The sequence below is a fragment of the Corvus moneduloides genome, chromosome 8 (assembly GCF_009650955.1).
Source record: "Corvus moneduloides isolate bCorMon1 chromosome 8, bCorMon1.pri, whole genome shotgun sequence".
NCBI lineage: Eukaryota > Metazoa > Chordata > Aves > Passeriformes > Corvidae > Corvus > Corvus moneduloides.
In genome coordinates, this window is record NC_045483.1 from 16820229 (window position 1) to 16841497 (window position 21269).

The 21269-nt window shown below is 37.0% G+C and overlaps 1 protein-coding gene across 4 annotated transcripts in view; it reads right to left on the reverse strand.

Moving 5' to 3' along the window:
- Positions 1 to 7249: 7249 nt before the first annotated feature.
- PCGF5 (polycomb group ring finger 5) overlaps positions 7250 to 21269 on the reverse strand; it is a 65885-nt gene continuing 51865 nt past the window's right edge. For 3 of the 4 annotated variants that reach the window (XM_032115602.1, XM_032115603.1, XM_032115604.1), the window contains 3 exons: positions 20919 to 21008; positions 18969 to 19028; positions 7250 to 16790 (listed from right to left, as the gene is read on the reverse strand). In XM_032115602.1, the coding sequence (XP_031971493.1) occupies positions 16743 to 16790; positions 18969 to 19028; positions 20919 to 21008 (198 nt within the window). In that variant the 3' untranslated portion in view covers positions 7250 to 16742. The remainder of the gene's footprint in view (positions 16791 to 18968; positions 19029 to 20918; positions 21009 to 21269) is intronic. The other variant, XM_032115605.1, reaches the window with a different exon arrangement.

The window sequence follows — 21269 nt, forward strand, 5'->3', positions numbered from 1 at the left end:
TCAATGCACTTACAGAACAGATCTACTCACATACCTAGAACAACCCTCCTGTCTCTGCAGCATCAAGAGTCTCACTACCACGGGCACAGCATGGCACTATTTATGTTACAGGTGTCACCAGTTAAGAGACAAAATTAGCCCATCTCCCAGAGTTTATCTCCTGGGAATCTTCTGAGCTGGAAGGCATAGGGGGAGGCAAATCAGCTTGCCCCATGATCCAGGGTAGGGCTGGGTGGGGGATGCTGCAGATGTCCTGGGAACCTGCCTGTGAGTTCGTGCCACCTCATGCAGGTGGGATGGGAATTTTCCAGAGTATGGGCTACTGGGGCAGGATGTCCCATGCTCTGAATGTTGTGCTAATAAGGAAGTGTTTGAGTACTAAGAGAGCTTTGCATTCAGACCTTAGCAACCGCACATACCTGTGGCTACTGGTTTACCTGCAATTTCCATCCTGCTGACACAACAGGCACTGGGAGAGCTGGTTGCAAAGAAATTAACCCTTGTAATTTCAAGCAGAGCTGTTGCTGCTAAAAGGACAAAGGCAGGTTAATGATGAACAGAGGAAAATCTTCTCTAAGAAGATCTGATAAGTCAGTACCTGATTTGATAGGAGATCCAACCTGAAAGGATGGAAGCAGGTTAACACAATGCAGCTGGCTTCTTAGATGGGACTTCTGGGGTGGAGAGCAAGCAGAACAGTCACTGCTGCTGCTAAAATCATGGCAAAGCTTATGCCTTCACAAGCCTGTGGGCTGCTTCAACAGAATTGATAAAGTTGGTGGGCAAAATCTTTCTGTGATTTAAACAGATATCTGTGACATGTATCATATATAATGAACTTAAAATGTGGAGGTCCAGCACATTCATACCTACAGCTCCGGAATATAAGTAACTCTTCTGCTTATTGCTGGGCAGCAGAGCACCAGGTCAACTTACCTTGGTTTTTCTACATAACTACCTGGTACAAATGCTATCAGAAGAGTCCAGCTCCAGCTGTGTCTCATATTGAAAAGAACAAAGATTAAGGATATTGCTAGAAATGTTTATCACACAGGAGCCTACAGCTGCAGAGTGGTGTTTGGTGTGTCATCCTGCCTGGGCATGGAGTCACTGTTTTACTAACACCAAGCTCCTAAAGATCAGGGCTGATGACAGACTGCACACAGACGGAGTTTCCAGACCTTAAGATAACTCTCTACACCTCCTTCCCAGCAATCACATCTGATCTGCAGCAGCTGTCTCATGCATTTAAGCTCAGTTTCTACCTAACCACTGTAAAGGTAGTTACATTTACAGTTCAAAATCCTGACTTGGACACATCTGAGCCCAGGGAAAGGCTGCTCTGCACTGATCATTAACAGCAGTAAATTATATGTTAACTGCTTAGGGCTCAACTATTGTCTTTTACAGGAAAAAGCCTATATATTAACGAACATGGAGAACATCTATAAAATCATTAGCAAGCTCTTTTTTTCCTTATTTCCTTGGCTTTTACTTTGGTATACTTAAGTTATTTTTTAAAAGTCTTTTGTAGTCTTTTTTTATCTAATAAGACATTTTCTATTCACAGAACCCTCTTTCTTTTGCTGTAGTCATATTTATCATGTTTGTCATCTCTCCATGCCACTGAAGTTCTCCCAGTGTAAGGGGATATCCTCACCTTTGGTCTTTGGGTATTGAACTTTATCATTAAATTTAGAAAAATAAAATGCCAGGGGCTTTTGGAAAATTGTCAGAAAGTAATTTCTCTTTGAATGCAAAGCACAAAATCCACATGGATTCCACACTTGACAAAAGATCTGGGTGTGGTGAAAGCTAAATAAGCCTTGATGCATCTGATTCTGAAGAACAACTGAGGAACATTTCCTCCTATTCCTTGGGGTGGACACCTGTGCTGGCTTTGTGTCCCACCCTGGAACCCAGGTCTTGCATACATCCACATTGCTCTGCTGAGAGCAATCAGCTGTGTGCTTGGGTGCTGCTCCCTATTCTTACTCAGAATTGCTTCAGCATCTGGGTGTTGCTGTCAAGCTCAGGTTTTTATGGAAATCAGAGAAAAACGTACCACCTCCCTTTGTGAGTTTTGCAGAAGCACAAGTGGAGCCTCTTAAAGTGTTGCTTGGAAGGGATCAGTGACATTTCAAGCATTCTTAATGCAGCATTCATTGATCATCATTCTAAATATTACTGATGCATGAAGAGACAGGGATTCAGTTCAGCTTTGGCTCCTCAATTAAAAATGTGTATGTGCCTTGTGGTCTGCTGCAGTAGAGATGCTTGTACCTGTAGGCTTTTAGAGATGTTTATAATTGATCCTGTGCTGAAGTGGAAGAAAACACATTTGACTTAGAGTCAATGGAAATAATCCTCTGTGAGGACTACATTTGGATGAGTTCTCTGAGCAGCAGGCGACAACCCATGATGCTTTTGCTCTTGGGACATACTATCTTTTCTTAGAAGCTATTAATAGTGTGAAGCACTGTCTAATGCTTACTTTGCCACAGAAATCTTTGATTTGTATTCACAACTGCGCATTCCTTACCACAGTACCTTCCTTACCACTATTCTTATTCCAGTGGTTGCTTGTGGGCAAATAAAAGCAGAGCAGATGATAAAGCTGCTGGACAAGAGGTGGTTTTCCTTCCCCATGACCTATGCTCCCAAAGAGTTTAGCAACAAGAAACCTGTGAATCCACAGCCACAGCCTCAAGCTGATGGCCATACCAACAAGTCTCCTGTTTTCTGCCAGAACTTCTGCCTGCAGCTCTATAGAAAGGCTCTAGGATGCTTTTCTATTGTTTCCCAAGGTCAAGCTCTTTGCTAACTCTTAATGTCAGGCTGCAAACAACAGCTGGAACTAAGTCTACGTTTCCTAGTAGTGGAATGTGAGGACATTTAGGAAATACAGTTGATCTGCTGGCTAGGTACTTTAACCTGGCAGCAGTTAAGAATATGGTTGGTATTGAAAATGTTTACTGGTGAAAGGTCACATACAGTGTTTTCTATACAACCCGTGGGCAGACACCTTGCCTACTGTGAAGTGTGGTGTACAGGCAGTCTGGCTGGCAGTGACCTGAGCTGCACAAGGGTTCAAAGCCCACAGCCACTGCCTCTCTGCTGCCAGTTTCCTTGCACAGAGCTGCAAATAGTGCAAAGGGTGCTCACCAATGCAGCTGTGGAGCTTGTGCTCAGCTGGTTGGCTCACTACTGCTCCGTGGCTGCCCGGCACACGCTTGTGTTGGTGTGCTGAGCAATTTCCTCCACATGGTGCTCTCTGTGATGTTACATCTCTGGAAATTCTTGTCCTCACCTGCTGTTGTGCAATTGAGAGAGATAAGAACTACAAGAGCTGAAGACTGAATTTCTTATGGGCTATTCAAATTTGGTTTTAGCCAGTCTCCTCTTGTAACTAGCAGTAGATGACATTAGAAAGAAAATTGCTGTACAGCCCTCTTCCTTAGAAAGACAAGCAGGGTCTCCTATCACATCCACCCCCTTCTCAAAATCTAGAAGAAGGAACAAGGAATTCAGAATAATTTAGCTTCTTGTCAGCTTCTTTAAGCAGTGATTATTGCAGTTTCCCCATGCTGGGAATTGAGAATATATTAAGGCTCATAGGGATAAAGCATTTTACTCTGATTTTTTTTACCCCTAAGAATTTGTTTGCCATAGAATAGTCTTGGCCAGGAGCTGCAGGCAGAAATCAGTGTTTTGAGGCTGAATGCAGATGGCAGGCAGCTCACTGTGCAGTCACTGAAAGGGTTTACCAGCACTTTTCTCCGAAGTCAGGGAACAGACCTGAATAGATTTAGGTGTGAATTCTGATTTCACATTACTGTTACCTTGAACACTTCTCTTGCACTTGAATTACTTTTTTGGGCTGAGTTGCTCTATTCTGCTTTTACCTATGGCCCCATTGCCATGGCAAAGTCACTCCTGCATGTGTATGTTTTAATTACATAACCTACAAAGCACTTTGGATTCCTTTGAAATGGTAAACATCTATTCTCCAAGTGATTTTCTTGTTTTAAATACAACCTGTACAACAAATGGAGAACATGCTACAGGCAGGCCAATTTGTATTTCTACAACAGGATCACTAAAAACCTATGTACACGTCTTGCATGTTATACATGTGAGTATTCTTTCAGCACATGCCTTTATAGGATCAGGCATCTACATAACACGTGTTTGGTTTCATGCTGTTATTATTATGTGACATAACAACTTGTTTTTATAGCAAGTATAGAAAACTAAACTATAGCAGCCCTGGGCTGAAAACAACAGTGCAGATTTTTTCCTTCATAGTATCACTTCTCTAAATAAGCTATTGCATTATTTATATATTTATTATTGTATTAACAAGAATTTTGATTAGCAAAAATTTTTGATTTTATATGTCTCTGAATACTTTTTAAGAAGTCAAATTACATGGGTAATGCTCTGAACATGTACATCCATCCATGCAAAATATTAGCCAGAGAGCCCTTTAATAGCAATTTTTCCAAATAAAGCTTAACAACCAAGTTGCATATTGCTTACCTCGAGCACTGTGGTAAGTTTTTTTAGTTATTTATAAGGTACTCCGGAAGCACCTTTTCAGTCTAAGAAGAAAGATTCTGGCAATCAGCAGAACACGGAAAGAGGGGTAGGCAGAGTGCTGCAGGTTACAGAACTATTCAGCAGTACAGATCCATGCCTTTTTTTTTCTCTTGTTCCAGGGATTTTGATTACCAGAGAATAACAATCTGAGCTGAACGCTTGGAGAGAGGGTCTGGAAGAAGTCGGTGTAATTGCTGTTTAACATTATAAAGCAATCCACACTGGAGATGAGGGCAGTACTCACAGAAGTACAGGTGCTATTCTGGATGCTGCTTGCTTCCAAGGGGTGCCTATTGGGAGTATATCCCTTTCTCTTTCCCTGTTTTTCGTTTCAAATACAATCCACGAGTTCTTTGTGAGTACTAAGGTGCTTTACAAATCCAACATCATACTCTAGCAAAGCACAGGAGCAGCAGTGGACTTCCCTGAGCTCACTACTTAAGATGTTTAGAACTCCTGATGTTGGGTGTAGCATAAGGACATGAGGAGCACACAGAGCACTCTCTGTGTCTGCATCACTTCCAGCAGGTTATAGGGAGGAGCATGGGAATAAACACATTTTAGAAACTAGTCAAGACAAAATCGCACTACTTTGAGAAGGACACGGACAGAGAAATTAAAGGAGGAATACTGGCTAGTAACAAGTTCTGCTGGTTCTGGAGGTGTACTAGGACACTAAAATCTGTAGAGGCTGCTTGTATGCAGCAGGACTGGAAGTCTTCAGGGGCATGGGACGCATACATATGCAAAAGGATGACATTAAATCCAAGGAATTTAAAGTGTCTCCAAAATTGGTACTAAGTACAGCTTTTCTTAAGTTCCTTTTTGTAATTATTTTCCATATCTAGAAGTGCATTTACTGTCATTATTTGTGTACTACAGGAAAGGACAGAACATTACCTATAAATACTTTAGAACAGAGAGGGTGGTTTTGCATATAAGAATGTTTTCTTTTCCTGTGTGAGTTTAATGGGATAGATGCCAATGCTTTTATGAATTATGAATGCAGCAGTCTTCTTTCCAAATGAAGATGCTGGAAGTGTGCCACTGGAATGAGGTGCTCATATTACATACTGCCAGCAAATTTCTGTTGCTTTAATGAAACCTAAATTACTAAAGCATTTTTCTTCTGAAAAACATTACTCTTGCCTATAATGACGTTGCATTGCATTTTCTCCTCTAGAATAAAAGAGGAAAGAATAATTAGGGTAGAAAGCAATGTGAATCACAGTTCTATCAGGGAAATTCATGTGCTACACCCCTGATGTAAACAGCTGTTTGTATACCACCTACCTTCCTCCTTCAATAAAACATAATCCAGCTTTACGACTTATCAGGCATTCGTTACTATTCTTATGCATAGGGTTCCCCCCCCCCCCAATGATTCTCTTTTTAGCTACCTGAAACAAAGTAATTATTTAGAATAATTTAATCACCGCATTTTAAATGGAAATCTTGCTTGAGGAAATTTGCTCCCTATTTAGGAGCAGAATTTTGCACTTACATACAATTCAATTTCTATTAAATAAAGAATGTAATGACATTATGTAAAGTTGGAGGGTTTTTTCACTGAGTGACCTTAAGTCTCGAGAACACTTTTAGAAGAAGTGAAAGTATTAGTTTATGACCTTTGACAAATCTGGAGGTCAAATATCCCATGTGAAAAAGGTTCAGAGAAAGCCATTGATGCTGCAGTGCTTCATCTGCACAGGTTACAGAGCAGCCAGTAGTGCCACAGCTGCTCTTAGCCTGTTAACAGCCAATTGCAATGTAACTAACAAATCCTATTTAATCGTATGCATTAATTGCAATGTGCTACACATACCTTCACATTTTGTGCTCACAAGCGATCGGGTTTTTTTCTGCTAACATGTAGAAGGATTTTACAAGAGGATACAAAATGTTCTTTGTCTCAGATCATTTTAGTTCAATCAGCAATCCTTTCTGTTATTTCCAAATCTGAGCCACATCTCAGAGCTCGTGTGGTGGTACTGCAGTTTTGTAGGAGCATCTCAGACAAAAGGTGCAAGTTCTCTTGAATAACAGGGCTCTCTCCGCTGTTTTTCTTTGCAGTAACTCAGTATATAGTATGAATAACATTACTTCACACCAAGGGCTCAGTTGTAATGGTATCCCCTAGCTTCCAATTTGCATGCACATTTATTTTACACTACCTTAGAGTTAAAACAACGCAACAATATAATAAAGGTTAAGTGCATAGAATAATAAATACTACTGAAACCATATTAACTCAGAAAAACATCAAAAAGGGAGAGAACAAAAAGCAGTGAAATTAGGTTAAAACATAAACTTGCAGAAGCTCTACGGGATTTTTTTTTTTTTAAAAAGCCTCAAGCACACAGTCACACTGTAACCCACCCGGTTATATTTCACAAATGGGGTGCCAAGTCCAACAACTTTAACGTTAAGCAGAACTCTGCACCCTTGAAAAATAATGGTAGCATTCCATGACATTAACTAGAACAAAATCAGGCCTTGTGAGTACCTTCTGTTTTTTCTACAATGCATAATATTACTGCATAGTGTTTTCTACTTGCATTTCTGTGAGTTGACAATATGCTTGCACAATTAAGATATAAAGCTAACAAATGTTTGAATTCAAATATTATTACAAACTAGAGAGAAGTCAGATAAAACCAGAGATTTTTTTATTGCACAAAATAAATTATATAGAAACAATGCAACAAAACAACTTGTATTGTAGGCTGCACAACAGATGTTACAACATGAATATATTTATTGCTTTGAGAAAGGAGCAATTCAGTGCTAGTAAGCAGATTAGTTATACTTCTTGCTCATCTAGATTTTTCATAAAATTAATCCAACTGGGCTAGAGGCATCTTGCAGCATACAGGTCAAGCCAAATTGTCATTTGTTATCAACCACTATAAAGGTGCTGTAAACCTTCTTGACATTAGCATGAAACACGTAATTTAACATCACCAGTACTGAGCCATACAGGTAGTTCACTGTTAGAAATATCATCACATACCTGATACATTTATCCACAAGATTCTAGAGGCCCATTTACAGGGTTTGCATCAGCTGTTGTTTCAAAATAAATCTTACTTACAAATGTTGATGCAGATTTGAACAGGCTTCACTCTACATCAACAGGCACGACCATGGGGTTTTGCCAAAAAACCCCCAAGTACCAGCACTTCCCCTCCCTAAATGTAAAATTGATCACTAGTGCTGATTCAGTTAAAAGTGTCTCATTTTTTTTAGGGCCATACTCAGATTCTAGATTAAAAAACTCCCCACATTCCTTTGGTAGAACTGGGTGAAATTTACAGTGCTTTTTAAGGTACTTAAAAACACAACATATTTGGTTCTTCAAAAGATACAAGCCTGCAGTACTGATATTGCACTCAGATCAAATGGATTTTAAACTGCTACTTTGTGGACCCTGAGATGTTGACCCTAATGAATTCCTACAGAAATTAGCTCTTAACAAAAATTATAAAAATGGACAATGTTCATGTAATAAAACACATCAAATCCTGATCAACTGCAGATCTTTGTGAAGCATGAACGTAAATGAGAGAATGCCATTTCAAGTGTTCATAATCTGAGTCAAATTCTCCCCAAATTAGTCAAGGACACAAGTATTTACTCAGTTGAGTTCCTACCAATGAATTCTACTGCTAGTGTACACACTCATTATTGCAGAACTTACTTATGAGAAGGTTAATATGATAAGAGTAAATTTAAACAATATTAGTCACCCATGAAAGGAAATTAAGTGAGGAAGTGGGAAGTCTGGCTCATTTCAAGTCTCAGCTACAAGGATAATTATGGAAAGTCACTCCACTGAGGTCAAGCTGAAGAACTTAACTGAGCATCAGACCCATGGAGTAGATCCCTGTAGAATCCCACTGAAATGAGCAAAGAGATTTTGGATTATACACTAATAACTACAAACAAATATGGTTGCCATTCTTTAATAAAATTATTTACTCTTTTTTTTTTCTTCCCTGAAACTGTGTTAATGCATTATGATGAATCAAAATACAGTTGAAAGTAAGGTTTCAAATAGCTGCAAAATATTACAAGAAGTGAATGATTCTGAATTTAAAAAATAGTATTTGTACAAATTCTCAGAAACTTTAGTGATGCAATCATGTTCCACACATATACCCAGCAGCAGTTTCCTTTGAAGGACGATAAGTATTAAACTTGACTAATCTTGCATACTTTTTCATCCAGGGGACTATTAGTTAAATACTTTACGTAAAATTCTGTCATCTTATAAAAATGTTAGTAAGCATAGTAAGATTCAACTAAACAACCAGATATACCCTGAAATGTCCTTTGAAACACATGCACCACAAAAAATGGTTAGCATTTTTTATACTTATTACGAAGTAGAAAAGTTATAAGGCAGGATGAAGCTAATATCGAAGATGAAAAACAGCACCACCAGCCTGTGTTCTGCCATTGCTTTCTGATTGGACACAGAATATATTATCATAGTCAGATACAACTGATTAAGGTGAGAAATGCATTTAGCCCAGCTGTACTAACTATACAGCTTCACACAGAATAAACATTCCATAAATCATCAGAAAATGCATTTGAGCACAAAAAATAAAAATATGTAAGTGACTCTCTAAGCAGCATTTTGTTTTCTTTTTTTTTCCCAAAACATTAACATAGATAGATATTGGACTGATTAAATATCTACAAGTGCTTTTCCTTTACAAAAATACATATATTCTTAATAGTAGGATAGACTGTCATTAACAATGACCTGTGTTTTTTTCACTTCAATTTGAATGATTTATAAGCTAAATTTTACAACCACAAAAAGGTTTATTTGTAATAGGATGTTATCACTTTTGACAAAAAGCTTAAAACATTTTATATTTTAAAACAAATTAGCAACTTAAGATCACAATGTGTTCTATGAGCTCCTAAGTACTGTGAGGGCTGCTTTATTAAAAACTGGTAACTATTGATCAAATGCAAGGAAGCATTAGAACATTATTACTGCTCACCATAGGCTCCTTTCTTTTAACTTGGATCACAGCTTATATAAGGACACTTAGGCCCCAACACCCAAAAAATCCATTGAGAGTAACTATATCATCTATTCAGTAGCCTGGAACATCCAACAATTCAGGCTTCGCATTAATTAAAAAAATGCAAAATACTTTCCTTTCAATAGTTAAGTCTGCAATAAGGGAAAAAATGATGCATTGCTTCATGTTGATGCTAAGAAGCTTCTAATTGAGAAAAAAAAAATATGTTCAGTAAGTATTTAGAATGAAATCTTTCAGCCAGCAAAATAATTAAATTGACCTATTACTTTCCAGTTTAGTTAATCACTATCCTGGAAAAGGAAATCAAGATAATTTGGATTTTTTTATTCTCTCTGTTTTATACTGAACAAGTAAAATAATTACTTCTTGTTAATCAATGGTCTTATGTCAAGGACAGCAATGCCATTTGCTAAAAAAATAGCTATAAAAATCTGTAAAACATACTTAATATCTTCTCATTATCCTCCAAATCTGTCCTTTCCACCCTCCAAAATATCACTGAACTACAACTAGAAACCCCGAAAGTAGCTTGGTGACTATTTTGTGCTTTGGAAGGTTTACAGGATTGACAGCATACTGAGTTTTTTGTTAGTTCACAGGCCAGGTATAGCAGACACATCAGTAAATGCAAGCCTTTGTGCTTTTCTTCAGGAACGTGAGCTAGGACTCAGAGCTACTCTATGTCCGTTAACTCAAACTTTATGCTATATTCCTGTTGTTTCTTTCCTTTTCTGATTTGTTTTGGAAACTGCAAGGTGTGCCTAACCCTTTAGCTTGGTGACACAGACAACTACCACTGGTTCAGTTCTGCTTGATTGACTCCAGGTGTACCTCTTGACCCCTCAGGCACTGCAGAAAAGTGTCAATGTCATATTCCAAGTCCATTTCTGGGTGGTGTTACCTTTGGTATTAAATAGGTCCCTTAAAACTATTAGGCAATCAGATTATCCATAAAAATAGTTTATTTTTTAAAAAAACTAAGTTTTTATGAACAAACTAAATATCTGACAACAAAGACTAATTTTAAATCAACTAGTATGTGATATTTTTCAGTAAAAATGGAGCATGTTTCATTTTACCACATCAAAATTCAGGAGACAACAGGAACAATATCTACTATACTCAATATAATACAAAACTGAATTTTGAGTAGAATACATCATAAAATATGTGACTTGCACTTTGACAATAAACATCTTCATTACAACTTCATTTGTAATAAAACCCTCAGTATGCTAAGTAGCAGCAAAAACATTTTACTGTGCAGCCACTTTGTATATTGTATAGTAACCTTCTCTCAACTCTTACTTCGCTTTACACTCACTGTCATGAGGAAAAAGGAAAATGCACAGTAGCTACTTCTGTTCACCTCATCCTGTCAACTGTCAACCATGTTAGAAACAGTTCCTAAAAATACACGTAAAAGTTACTTCAAAGAAAAGTACCTAATGGTTCAGAAAAACATGAAAAGTCAAACCAATGCCTACTTTTGGTTAAAATTAATGTAACAGCAAAAAACTATCACTTATAGACATCTTTCATTCCAGAATTTCTCCTCCATCCAGAGCTTACAGAACTTGGTCTCCTTCTGCAAATACAAAAGATAACCTGGACATTTCTACTCATGTATAGAGCTCCTCCAGAATTATAGAGACCTAAATTGCTTACTAGAGAATGAAACAACATCCTTACTCAGCTTTAGTGGAAAGCAACCTGAATGCAAAAGATTTATGGCACATACCTTGGATGGAAGAATCTGTCAGGAATTCATTAATTAATCAATTTCCTATTCTGGAATCTAAGGTTTTAATCTGACCTACAGACAGTGTAGACAGTAGGTAGAAAAGAAAATCAACAGGTAGATCTTCTTATGAAGAAAAATATATTAACATTACAAGATCATCATTTGAAGGACATTCCTGCAATGGATGTTTCAGCTGAGGTCTGAAGGTCAGACAACCCCTATGTGCCAAAATTAGAGGTAAATGTGCAGTTGGAAGCTTTCACATTTCCTTCAGGTGAATCAATCCCTTGGGTGTCTTGGAATTCATCCTGGAACACACTCCAGTAGACTACAATCCCCCCTCAAAGAAGTGCCTTCAGCTGAAACCCTTGTGGAAGCATGACCTTGCTCAAACTGGCTACAAAGGATTGAAAATGCAGAACTGTGAAAACTTTGCTGAAATCCATGAGAGCTGCCTGATTAATGAAAACTGTCAGCTGATACCTCATGTGCTATTTTACCTTTTTAAGTCCTAATGTTTTGACTTTCGGGTAGGAAATGGGGTGGGGTACAGGAATGGCCAAAAGATGTGCAAGAACTTAGAATTAATTACAGGAGCGAGGGTGCCTGTTGAGATATTTTAACTGAGAAAAAGAATAAGATAACAAAGCATGAAGTAAAATGAGAGGGGAATATGCAGCATGATACATGCATTTTTGTAGGAAGCAAAGAGATGCCTTAAATCTGCCAGATTAAGAGAAGAAACTGGACCAAACTCTTGGATAAGGATGTTAAATCTTAATTGTCTTTGCAGTTTTTCAGGACAAAATTGATTTTGATCAGTGAATGTTATTAACCAGTATTTTATGCAGCCCCTCTATAATCAATTCCCAGTCTATTTATTTTGAGACTTAAGACTGGTTTTGAACAGCTTACCTGTTTTCTCTAGTATTTCTACCAGGCATAGTATCTGGCTGAGCTGGATGCTATGCCTTTTGCTGCAAGTCCTCTCAAGAATGATTGTTTTGGGGGGAGTGAATAAATGCCCCTTGTCTTCAGTTATATGAAAATGTAAAAAAACCCACAAACAATACAACTCAGTGATTAGTTCAATTAAAAGGACTATGCTATGGCCTGTTTTGTTATTTGAGAAAGCATCAGAGAAGGAAAAATTTTTACTTCTCTCACAAAGTCATGTATAACAGCTATACATGGGAGAGATGAGATGAAACTCGGGACCGCTTTGTCTGCAGTAAGAGCCTAGCTTATATCTAAATGGAATAGGATCAATCTCTTTTCTCCTGCAGATACACTAGAACTGTTTGCGATAACAGCAGAAAAGTCAAGTCAAATTGCTGAAACCTATGGAGAAAAAAAGACCAAGATCCAGAATTAAAGGGTTCCTCATGCAGAAAATGGAACATTTTCAACATAAAAGTACTTATTTTAATGTAATTTCTACTGAGATAGGGTGGTTTTAATTTAAATTATCTAAAAGAACACATTTCTTTTTATCCTTTTTACTCATGAAAGCTTCTCAATACAGTATGTTTATGATATATTCTTGCTGAAAATATTAAGACCACAGATAAAATACAGATGCAAATATTACCCTGTCAAATGCAAATAATGGGCTTAAAAGGTATTCTGTATTAGTAATCAGGCACTTCACATTGTGTAACGTTTTCAGTAAAGATTATACTTCTATAATTTTTTTCTGTGTAACTGCAAGCTAGCTGACTATGCACAATATACTTCTAGCACTGCATACTCCTAGGACCCAAATCCCCAAAGCTTTCATGTGAACAATACCTACTATAGTGATGAGTCACTTCAGTCATTGTAGCAATCTTACTTGGTATTTCATTAAAAAAAGTCCTTCATAGGACTAGGCCCTTAGCTACCAGGAGTGTAGTAATGCATCATGGAAGATACATTTTTTGATTAATCATCTAATTCCATATTGTTTGAGATATTGCAGGATCTTGTTTCTAAATTCTAGCTTACGGCTTGTTACTAGATAAATGCAGCAACCAGCTATGCCCAAGAAAAGGTTGTTTATGATTTTCATTAATGAGTTTTTCACTTCTAGGGAAAAAAACCCAAGCAGCACCAAATGTGCTAAATAAGAGACAGCAAGGTTAGGTAGTAGTGCAGAATTTTTTAGGTCCCTCTGCAGTTAGATACTGCTAATATGGGAAAGTCATAGAAACACAGTGGCAGCAACACTTATTTTATATTCCTATGCTTTACAAGCATGCAGTGGTGACACTTTGTCATGGAAATGCTCAGAAAGTGTGACTATCCAGGCATCTGCTCTAGCATGGCATATGGTGCAGTCTGAAGGGAATGCTTAGGTACTCATTTCACTTTACCCCATCTTTGGCACACAGGAATCTGCAGACGCATTATCATATTCCTATGGTGCTCAGATACTCTTAATTGGCACAAATGAATTAAATATGCATATCTGTAGAGACATGGCACATATGTACTATATGAGAGAGAAATTTCCTGTAAAGAAGGCAATGCCTGTGTTACACAAGCTGCCCAGTTAAGATATGTATTTCACTGGCACTTCACTTTTACAAAAACTATTAAACTATAGCAGCACTCAGGCACCGTGCCATCAAATCAGAAATGCATAAAGTGTAGGTGGTTAGTTCATATGCATTTAATGCCACCATTCGCAGCTGGGAACGTTGGTTCAGATCTGTCAGTATTTTCCATGCTTAAAATGAAGATCTGCCTTCTGTAATCTAGCTTTAACTTGCATCAAGAAAATACCAGGAGTCGAAAGCAATGTCCAACTCTGATTGTGAAAATTCACGGTTCTCTAAATTATGAACACAGGAAGTTATCAAACAGTCAAAGAAAGCTTCTATTAGTTGCAATTCCAAAGCCAATGCAAAATAGTGCTGTTCCAAGGGTCCTGTTGGGTGGATGGATTAAAACTTACATGTTCCTGTCTTTTTAAAACAAGTCTGTTCAAATTTGTCAAAACAGCAAACACAATTGTTGAGAAAAAAATTGTGCCCTGAACCAGGCAGAAATTATCCTTAAGCATCCTAGCATTAGTTTTGTGATAAACTGAAACAGGTATTTTATGTCAAGCAAATCTACAGTGAAAATTCTGGTATAAAAACACGTGAAATATATAAAAACTGTAAGGTGTAATTTGTATGTGCATGTAAATATTTACAAATAATGTCCTATTTCTACTGTACAAAACAACTGTATATACTAAAGAGAAGAATGATTTTTCAATCAGAAAGCATGCTCTGCTCTTCCAAGCTGCTCCGTGAGGAGGACCTCTATATATACAAAGAATCTATTTTTTCCCTAGAGACTCTGCAGAGAAGGGCCCTCCCTACCGGGAGTATCTTCCTTCTGTCAAGTAGCGCATCACAGACTGGGGGGGCAGAAGGATGTCTGCTCCCTGCAGCCAGCACGTGCACCCCTGCTCGTTTCTGGGCAAACCAGTGCCTGTATCGGCCAGCATGCTGTGCCTGCAGAAAGGGGCAGCAGCTTCTTCCTAAACGTTTTTCTTCCCCAGTTCCACTGGCATCTGCACAATATGTGCAACCTTGACCTGCAATGGCAGGGTTCCTAAACAGACTGCTACCGACAGCATCTTGATTTCTGCGTGTCATACGGGCTTTGGAGTGCAGTGGTAGAATTCAACCCAACTACATGGGATTCCTCGAGTCATCAATGTTAGAACTCCTAACAACACGAAAGGGGCCAGATTTAATCCACAACATGCTTATTCCTCCTAAGAACATACTATTGTACATGAACATAAACTTACAAATGAATTATAGCCTTGCATCTATCTTTTATATTTGATCCCAAGAAAGAATTTTCACTTTGTCTATCTAAGAATGATCAGTTCACTCTACAGCAGCTTGTGAAAAATTGATTTGATTCCTTTTTGCTGTATGCAAAAGGCATAAAGAAAGTAAATAGATATCTACAACACTAGCAGGCATGTACTAAATAGAAATTACGTAATGAGACTGAACTATAAGTATCTCCAGAGAATCTGATCAGAAAAACTCAACTGACTTTTAAGCAAAGACAACGGAAGACAGAAAACATACGCATTGCTATGCTCCCTGCAACATTACCAAAAACCCCAGCATCCCATAATAGAACCATTATGCTTGCAATACTTAAGGCAACAATCACTTTTTATCCAGCACTACCAGGTCTTACGAAAAAAAAGATGACCTGAACAATTATTTTGGTCAGACTGCTTATCTTCAGTATTGCATTACCTCTAATTTTATGGAAATAGCTTTATGACATTACTTTAACTAATGAAAATTTCTGTAATGAATTCTAAACTCCAGATAGTCACAAGAGATACAGTATGTAATTAAAGCTATATATTATTTTTGTCTTAGCATATTATAGACCTCTATTCAATCTTAAAAGGAAATGTTTACTATGAAAAGTAATAATTATGTAAAATTTTGCCTTGGTCATAATTTTGTAGTGGAATTTATTTGTTCCATATACATTTATATTATTTTAGATTCATTGTTATGGAGGTTTTATTAGAAGAAATGTAATCTGACCAGAAGCCAGTTTTCCAAAAATAGCTAGTATCCCATATTCCAAACTTTAGGGAAACCATCAGAAAGTGCAATCAGAAAGGCTGCAATGCTTTTAAGCAATATTAGCAATATAGAAGATTTAAAATTACTATTTTGAATTATCATGTTCTACATCTCTTGTTCAGTGTAATTAATCTTCATTCACTGCAAAAGGACTGTTGCACACTCATGAGTGAGCTATACCTGGACCCATGAGAACCTTATCAAGGAAAAGGTAGTGGCTCAATCACCACTTTTCTAAATATATTTTCTATACAAAATATTGTCAAGGTATAATCCTTAGTTATTTGTACAGTACTCTATGATTTAAACAACAATATTCAGTAAAATAGTTAAGTGTGTGAAACTGCAACACCACATGAATGAGCACTCTGCCATTTTGCTAGTGTAATCAATATTAGGACCAGAAAAATTTTCTAACACGCAAGCAAAAATATTCCATAGTTTTTGAGTCTTGACTGTACACTTCATGATTTTGGCTATGATTTGCAGCACACTCTTAAGATACACAAATATCTTATGCACATTTCAGTAGCAGAATGGCACTTGGCTTGCTCTAATAGAAACAACAGAGATGCAACTGACAATTTTAAGAAAGACAATGTCCTTATTTGCATGCTGAAATTCTGGCTGTGTCCCCCCAATCCAGGCACATCCATTCATTGTGCAATCTGTCGATGGGTAAACAAATAGTGCAGGATTCATCTCAGTGGGATCTGGCCCTTTGGTCTAACCGAAGTCAATTCTAGGTCGATACTGAAGTACCATAGGATAAGACTGAAAACAAAAGCAAGGGAAAAACAACAACAAAAACAGACAAGAAAACATGAAGACATGATTCATAAACAATACAAAGAAAATGCAGTTAAAGACTACTTTAAGAATAGCCAGACCTTATCGCTAAGACAGATGTATACAACAATTTATATGAAATAATCCCATACATTGTAACAGTTAAATCCATCCCTGTACTTCAAAAATCTATTAGGTATTTGTCACTGATACACAATTTCTGTATCTGCTTTTATATGTTTCAATATTTATGGTTTTTTACATTTATACTTGGGAGTGCTCAAACAAGTCTTATTTCTGTGTTGCTGTGTTTTATAAAAAGCAATCTTGACATTTTATACTTTCTAAATCGAAGTATATTTACAGGTGATGTACTTTGAAATTTATATATAGAGGTTCCACAGCTAAACTATAAAAAAAGGTCATATTGCTGTCAGCTGGTTTTCTGAGAGATGAGGGCTACCTTCTCCCTCAAATCCAAACTCCTTAGCCTCAGATTTAGCGATAAATTTAAATTAATTCCTACTGAGAGAAAAAAAAAAAAAGGCAAATCAGCTTCTTGGATCCTTAAATTGGACAAAACTGTTGTGGAATGGAAGGCAAAAGTGGATGGGTTTCCCAAAAGGGCTGCAGAATATCTGGGCGCTTCTTGCTCAAACTGTTGCTTTACACAATCTCTTATTTTTCAGTCTGTCAGCATTTCATTTAGTCTCAAGTTTTCCCCTTAACTTCATTAGCCTATAGGATATTTTCTATAGCATAAAACCCTGGCAAATCTCATTGACTCAGCAGCTGTATGTCCTTAAATATCTCTGCCCCCAGACAGAGAAACAAAGGCAATTTAAGGTTTTTTTTTAATTGCAAATTTGGAAATAAAAAGAATTATTACAGCAGCTATCATTAAAACCAGAAATATTTTGCTGCATCCTTCAAATGCAACAGAGATGAAGAAACAAAGATATAGCTCCAGAGACCTAGGGGGTTAATAAACTTTCCATGACACGGTGGTGAAATATCACTGGAACGAAATGTGATCACACTTGCAGGGGATTTACAAACTGGAGTGCAGAGAAATCACAAGGTAAACCCAGAGGTGTTCACAGTATCAGGAGTGCTTAGGAGAGAAGACAGAGAGCACTGTGTGTAGTCTGCATGTGCAATTAACAAACATGCATCTGCAGTATCATAAATTACTTGGTCTCTGATTAATTTTTTCTTTGCACAGGATACGACTACCATATTATTTAAATGCTATTTCACATGGTTTTCACTTTGAGTATGTAAATTGTCTCTAGAAGAGTGCAGATCTAATTGGAAGTGCACACAGGCAGAGACAGAGCAATCACCACACTGAAACTGCCAAGTAAACCAGTGAGTCTCAGTGTTTTAGCAAAAAAAATCACAAAACTGTACGAATAAAATGTACTGTGCTGAGGCAATTCTAATTATTGAAGGAGGCATGAGTGCAGTAGTTCACTTCCATCACTAGTGGGGAGAGACCCTCTATCACTAGCTCTAATTTTTTACTCTAGACAAAAACAGTATTTCAAACTTGCAAAGTAACTTTCAGAAATCAGTTCAAATCAAAATTCCCAATGAGGAAACTGAAATACTGTTTCAAATAGTATTGGGAACCAGATGGGTCAGTGAAACTTAGAAATCAGCTTTAGTTTGCAGGTTCTGGAGGTTTTGCTTCTAGAGATTATTCCATTTCTAATTTTAAAAATGTGAAAGGAACAGTTTAGAAAAATCTAACATTTGTTTACTCCATTAAAAAGAACATATGAATTCCCATAAAGAGATGAAACCAGTGTAGCCTCTTTTAATTCACACTCTTCAGTTTTGATCCCTTGCCAATGCTGCTTAGTTAGAGGAATGAGATAGGAAGAGGAAGATAATCCTTTGAGGCTGATATGGATATCAACCTATAGAATGATATCACTCAAAAAAACCACAAACAAAAACCAGCCTAATGTAAAATAAGAGAAACCCTAAGCCCTTTAAATAAAGTTTGTGCTGCAGGAATGAAAATGCTCAGGCCTTGCTCACAGAATTTTAGCACTTTGTAGTGAGGAATTATAAAAATTCCACAAGTTGAATTACAATGGAGGTGCTGACAGGACCTTAATGACTGTAATATGTACAGTCGTGAGTGCCTCTTACCTGATAAAAAGTGCCATCCTGTGAGCAGACTTGCGAAGATGAGCAGTTCTGACACCGAAACTGCGAAGGAGATGATTTTCTGATCAGATAAGAGGCATCCACAGCTGGACATACACATTTACCATTTATTGATTTTTTAAAAAAATTTTTAAATGTAAAGGTTACAATCAACTTGTTTGAAAACAGGAAAGATTTGTTTAATGAATAACATTTTTCCCTTTACTTGTCTACCTCATATAAGGTCCACAGCTATGCCAGTAAAAGCTCATGGCCAATAGTACCAAAGATGAAGCTAATGGATTCACTTGATCTTCATTTGGAAGAAGAGACTGTTAATTAATTAGTATTGCAATTTCATTGAGGTGAACAAAATCATACAAGCCTAGATATTACTGGATTTATTACCAGCACAATGAAATTTTTAGAGGTTTTACTCATCTCTGACTTCAGGGGAGTGATTTAGAACTACGTAAAAGAGAAGATGAACACATACCTGGCTATGCTGTATGTATATAAACACAACTTACAAACTTAACCAGGAGCTGTCAGCTCTTGCATTCACTAAATGTTAAAAAATATAGTTCTGAGATTTTTGAAAAATTTTCACCAGTACTATCTTTTTGTCAAGATCATAGTTACTGTTGCTTCCAATTTCATGCAGCTGCCAAAAGTCTATTTGTAGGCAAAGGCTGCAGGATGAAATGCCATGAAAAAAATCCATTATCACTGAAATTGTTGCCTCAACACTTCCTACTAGTGCAGCCAATGCTAACAAAAATACAAGATGGCAAACCAAACAAACATCCAGTGGTTTCAAGGCAGTATTGGAAAAAATTCTAGTTAAAGCTCCCTTACTTGCACAGTATTGGGGTTTCAGCAATCACCAAATTTCAGAGCAATATTACTTTCAAATTTAATGAATACTTGACTATATACACTGACCTCCCTAGTTCCTATCAAAATCTATCCTTCTCCCTCCAGCTTCAGATTAAGGTAAAACTTTAGGAAACTTGTGAATTGTTAACTCTAGTGTGTTTAATCCTCTGTCTTCTCTGTCTGTGTCCCAGTGCTTTTTATTCTGAGCACCAGGAAGCTTATAACAAAAAAGAATAGAGGAAATTTGGAATTTTCTTCAGATCAGCACATTAAGGTATGTTAAATGCTTAACCTTAGCTGCACTCCAATTTAGGCTCCAATAGTAACGATAGACAAACTTGCATATGCTACAAAGCAATAAAAAGTGAAGAACAATCAACAGGCACACACAAACAAATGTATAAAAGAAAAAGAAGAAGAGAGGATATGACTTCTAACAAAAAAAAAATTAAATATACAAGGCAATACTAAATCAAACTGAGTATCAGTCCTGAAAAAAAAAGGCTTTTAAAAAGTTAAATACTGCAATTCTAAAATATACGTATGCAGCAAGGAAAACCCATCTGGCTGTTATCTGAATGTTATTGTTACACAGTGTTATCTAAAAAGAATAGATGGTATTAAGAGAAACAGTAATAAAACAATTAGATTTCACCAGTAATTTTTCAGTGTCACTTTCAGTTTATTGACTGAATAAAACAGGTTCTTACTGAAGAACTGCTGGATGCAGATTCCCCAACTACTGTAACTCAAAAGGCCACCAAAAGCAAATTTGCTGAAAAAGAACAAGGGCTTGGGTTTTCAATTACTTGACTTAAAACTCTGAGGAGAACTTGCACGTACACATTTTATATCTGTTATTTTGAAGTTTCAGAATCTACACAATATATGTGCTGCAGGGTTTCACCCATAGGGTTTTACATAAGAAATTCAGAAAACATGCAAAATGCATTTTTAAATAGGGTTTTTTTGGAAGGGTCATGGAATATATTCTGGCCTAAGATGTGAAAGCATGTATAGTCTCTATAATGAATATACCAAAACATCATTTATCAATAATGTAACAGCATTTACGTTTTCGCCTCTTAGTCTCCATCTTGTCATATAGATGAATTCCATAGTATGATCCTTCCCCATGATTTCTCCGTTGCATAGTACATCCAGCTTAAAATATAACAGAACAAACAGTAAGACAAAGGGATGCAGAATTTTAATGTCTAAATGAACTGCTAAGTGACTCTCCAGAGTTAATCTCTCCACTCCTATCACTATACAACAATTCCATCAGACATGTATATCAAACCTGGATGAATACAATATGCTGACAATATGCTATTTTTTGCACTGGTATTCAACTGGTATTTTTTCACTTTTGTGGTTTTATTTGAAGTGTGGAGAGAAGAAAGTCTGCTACCAAGGTATGAA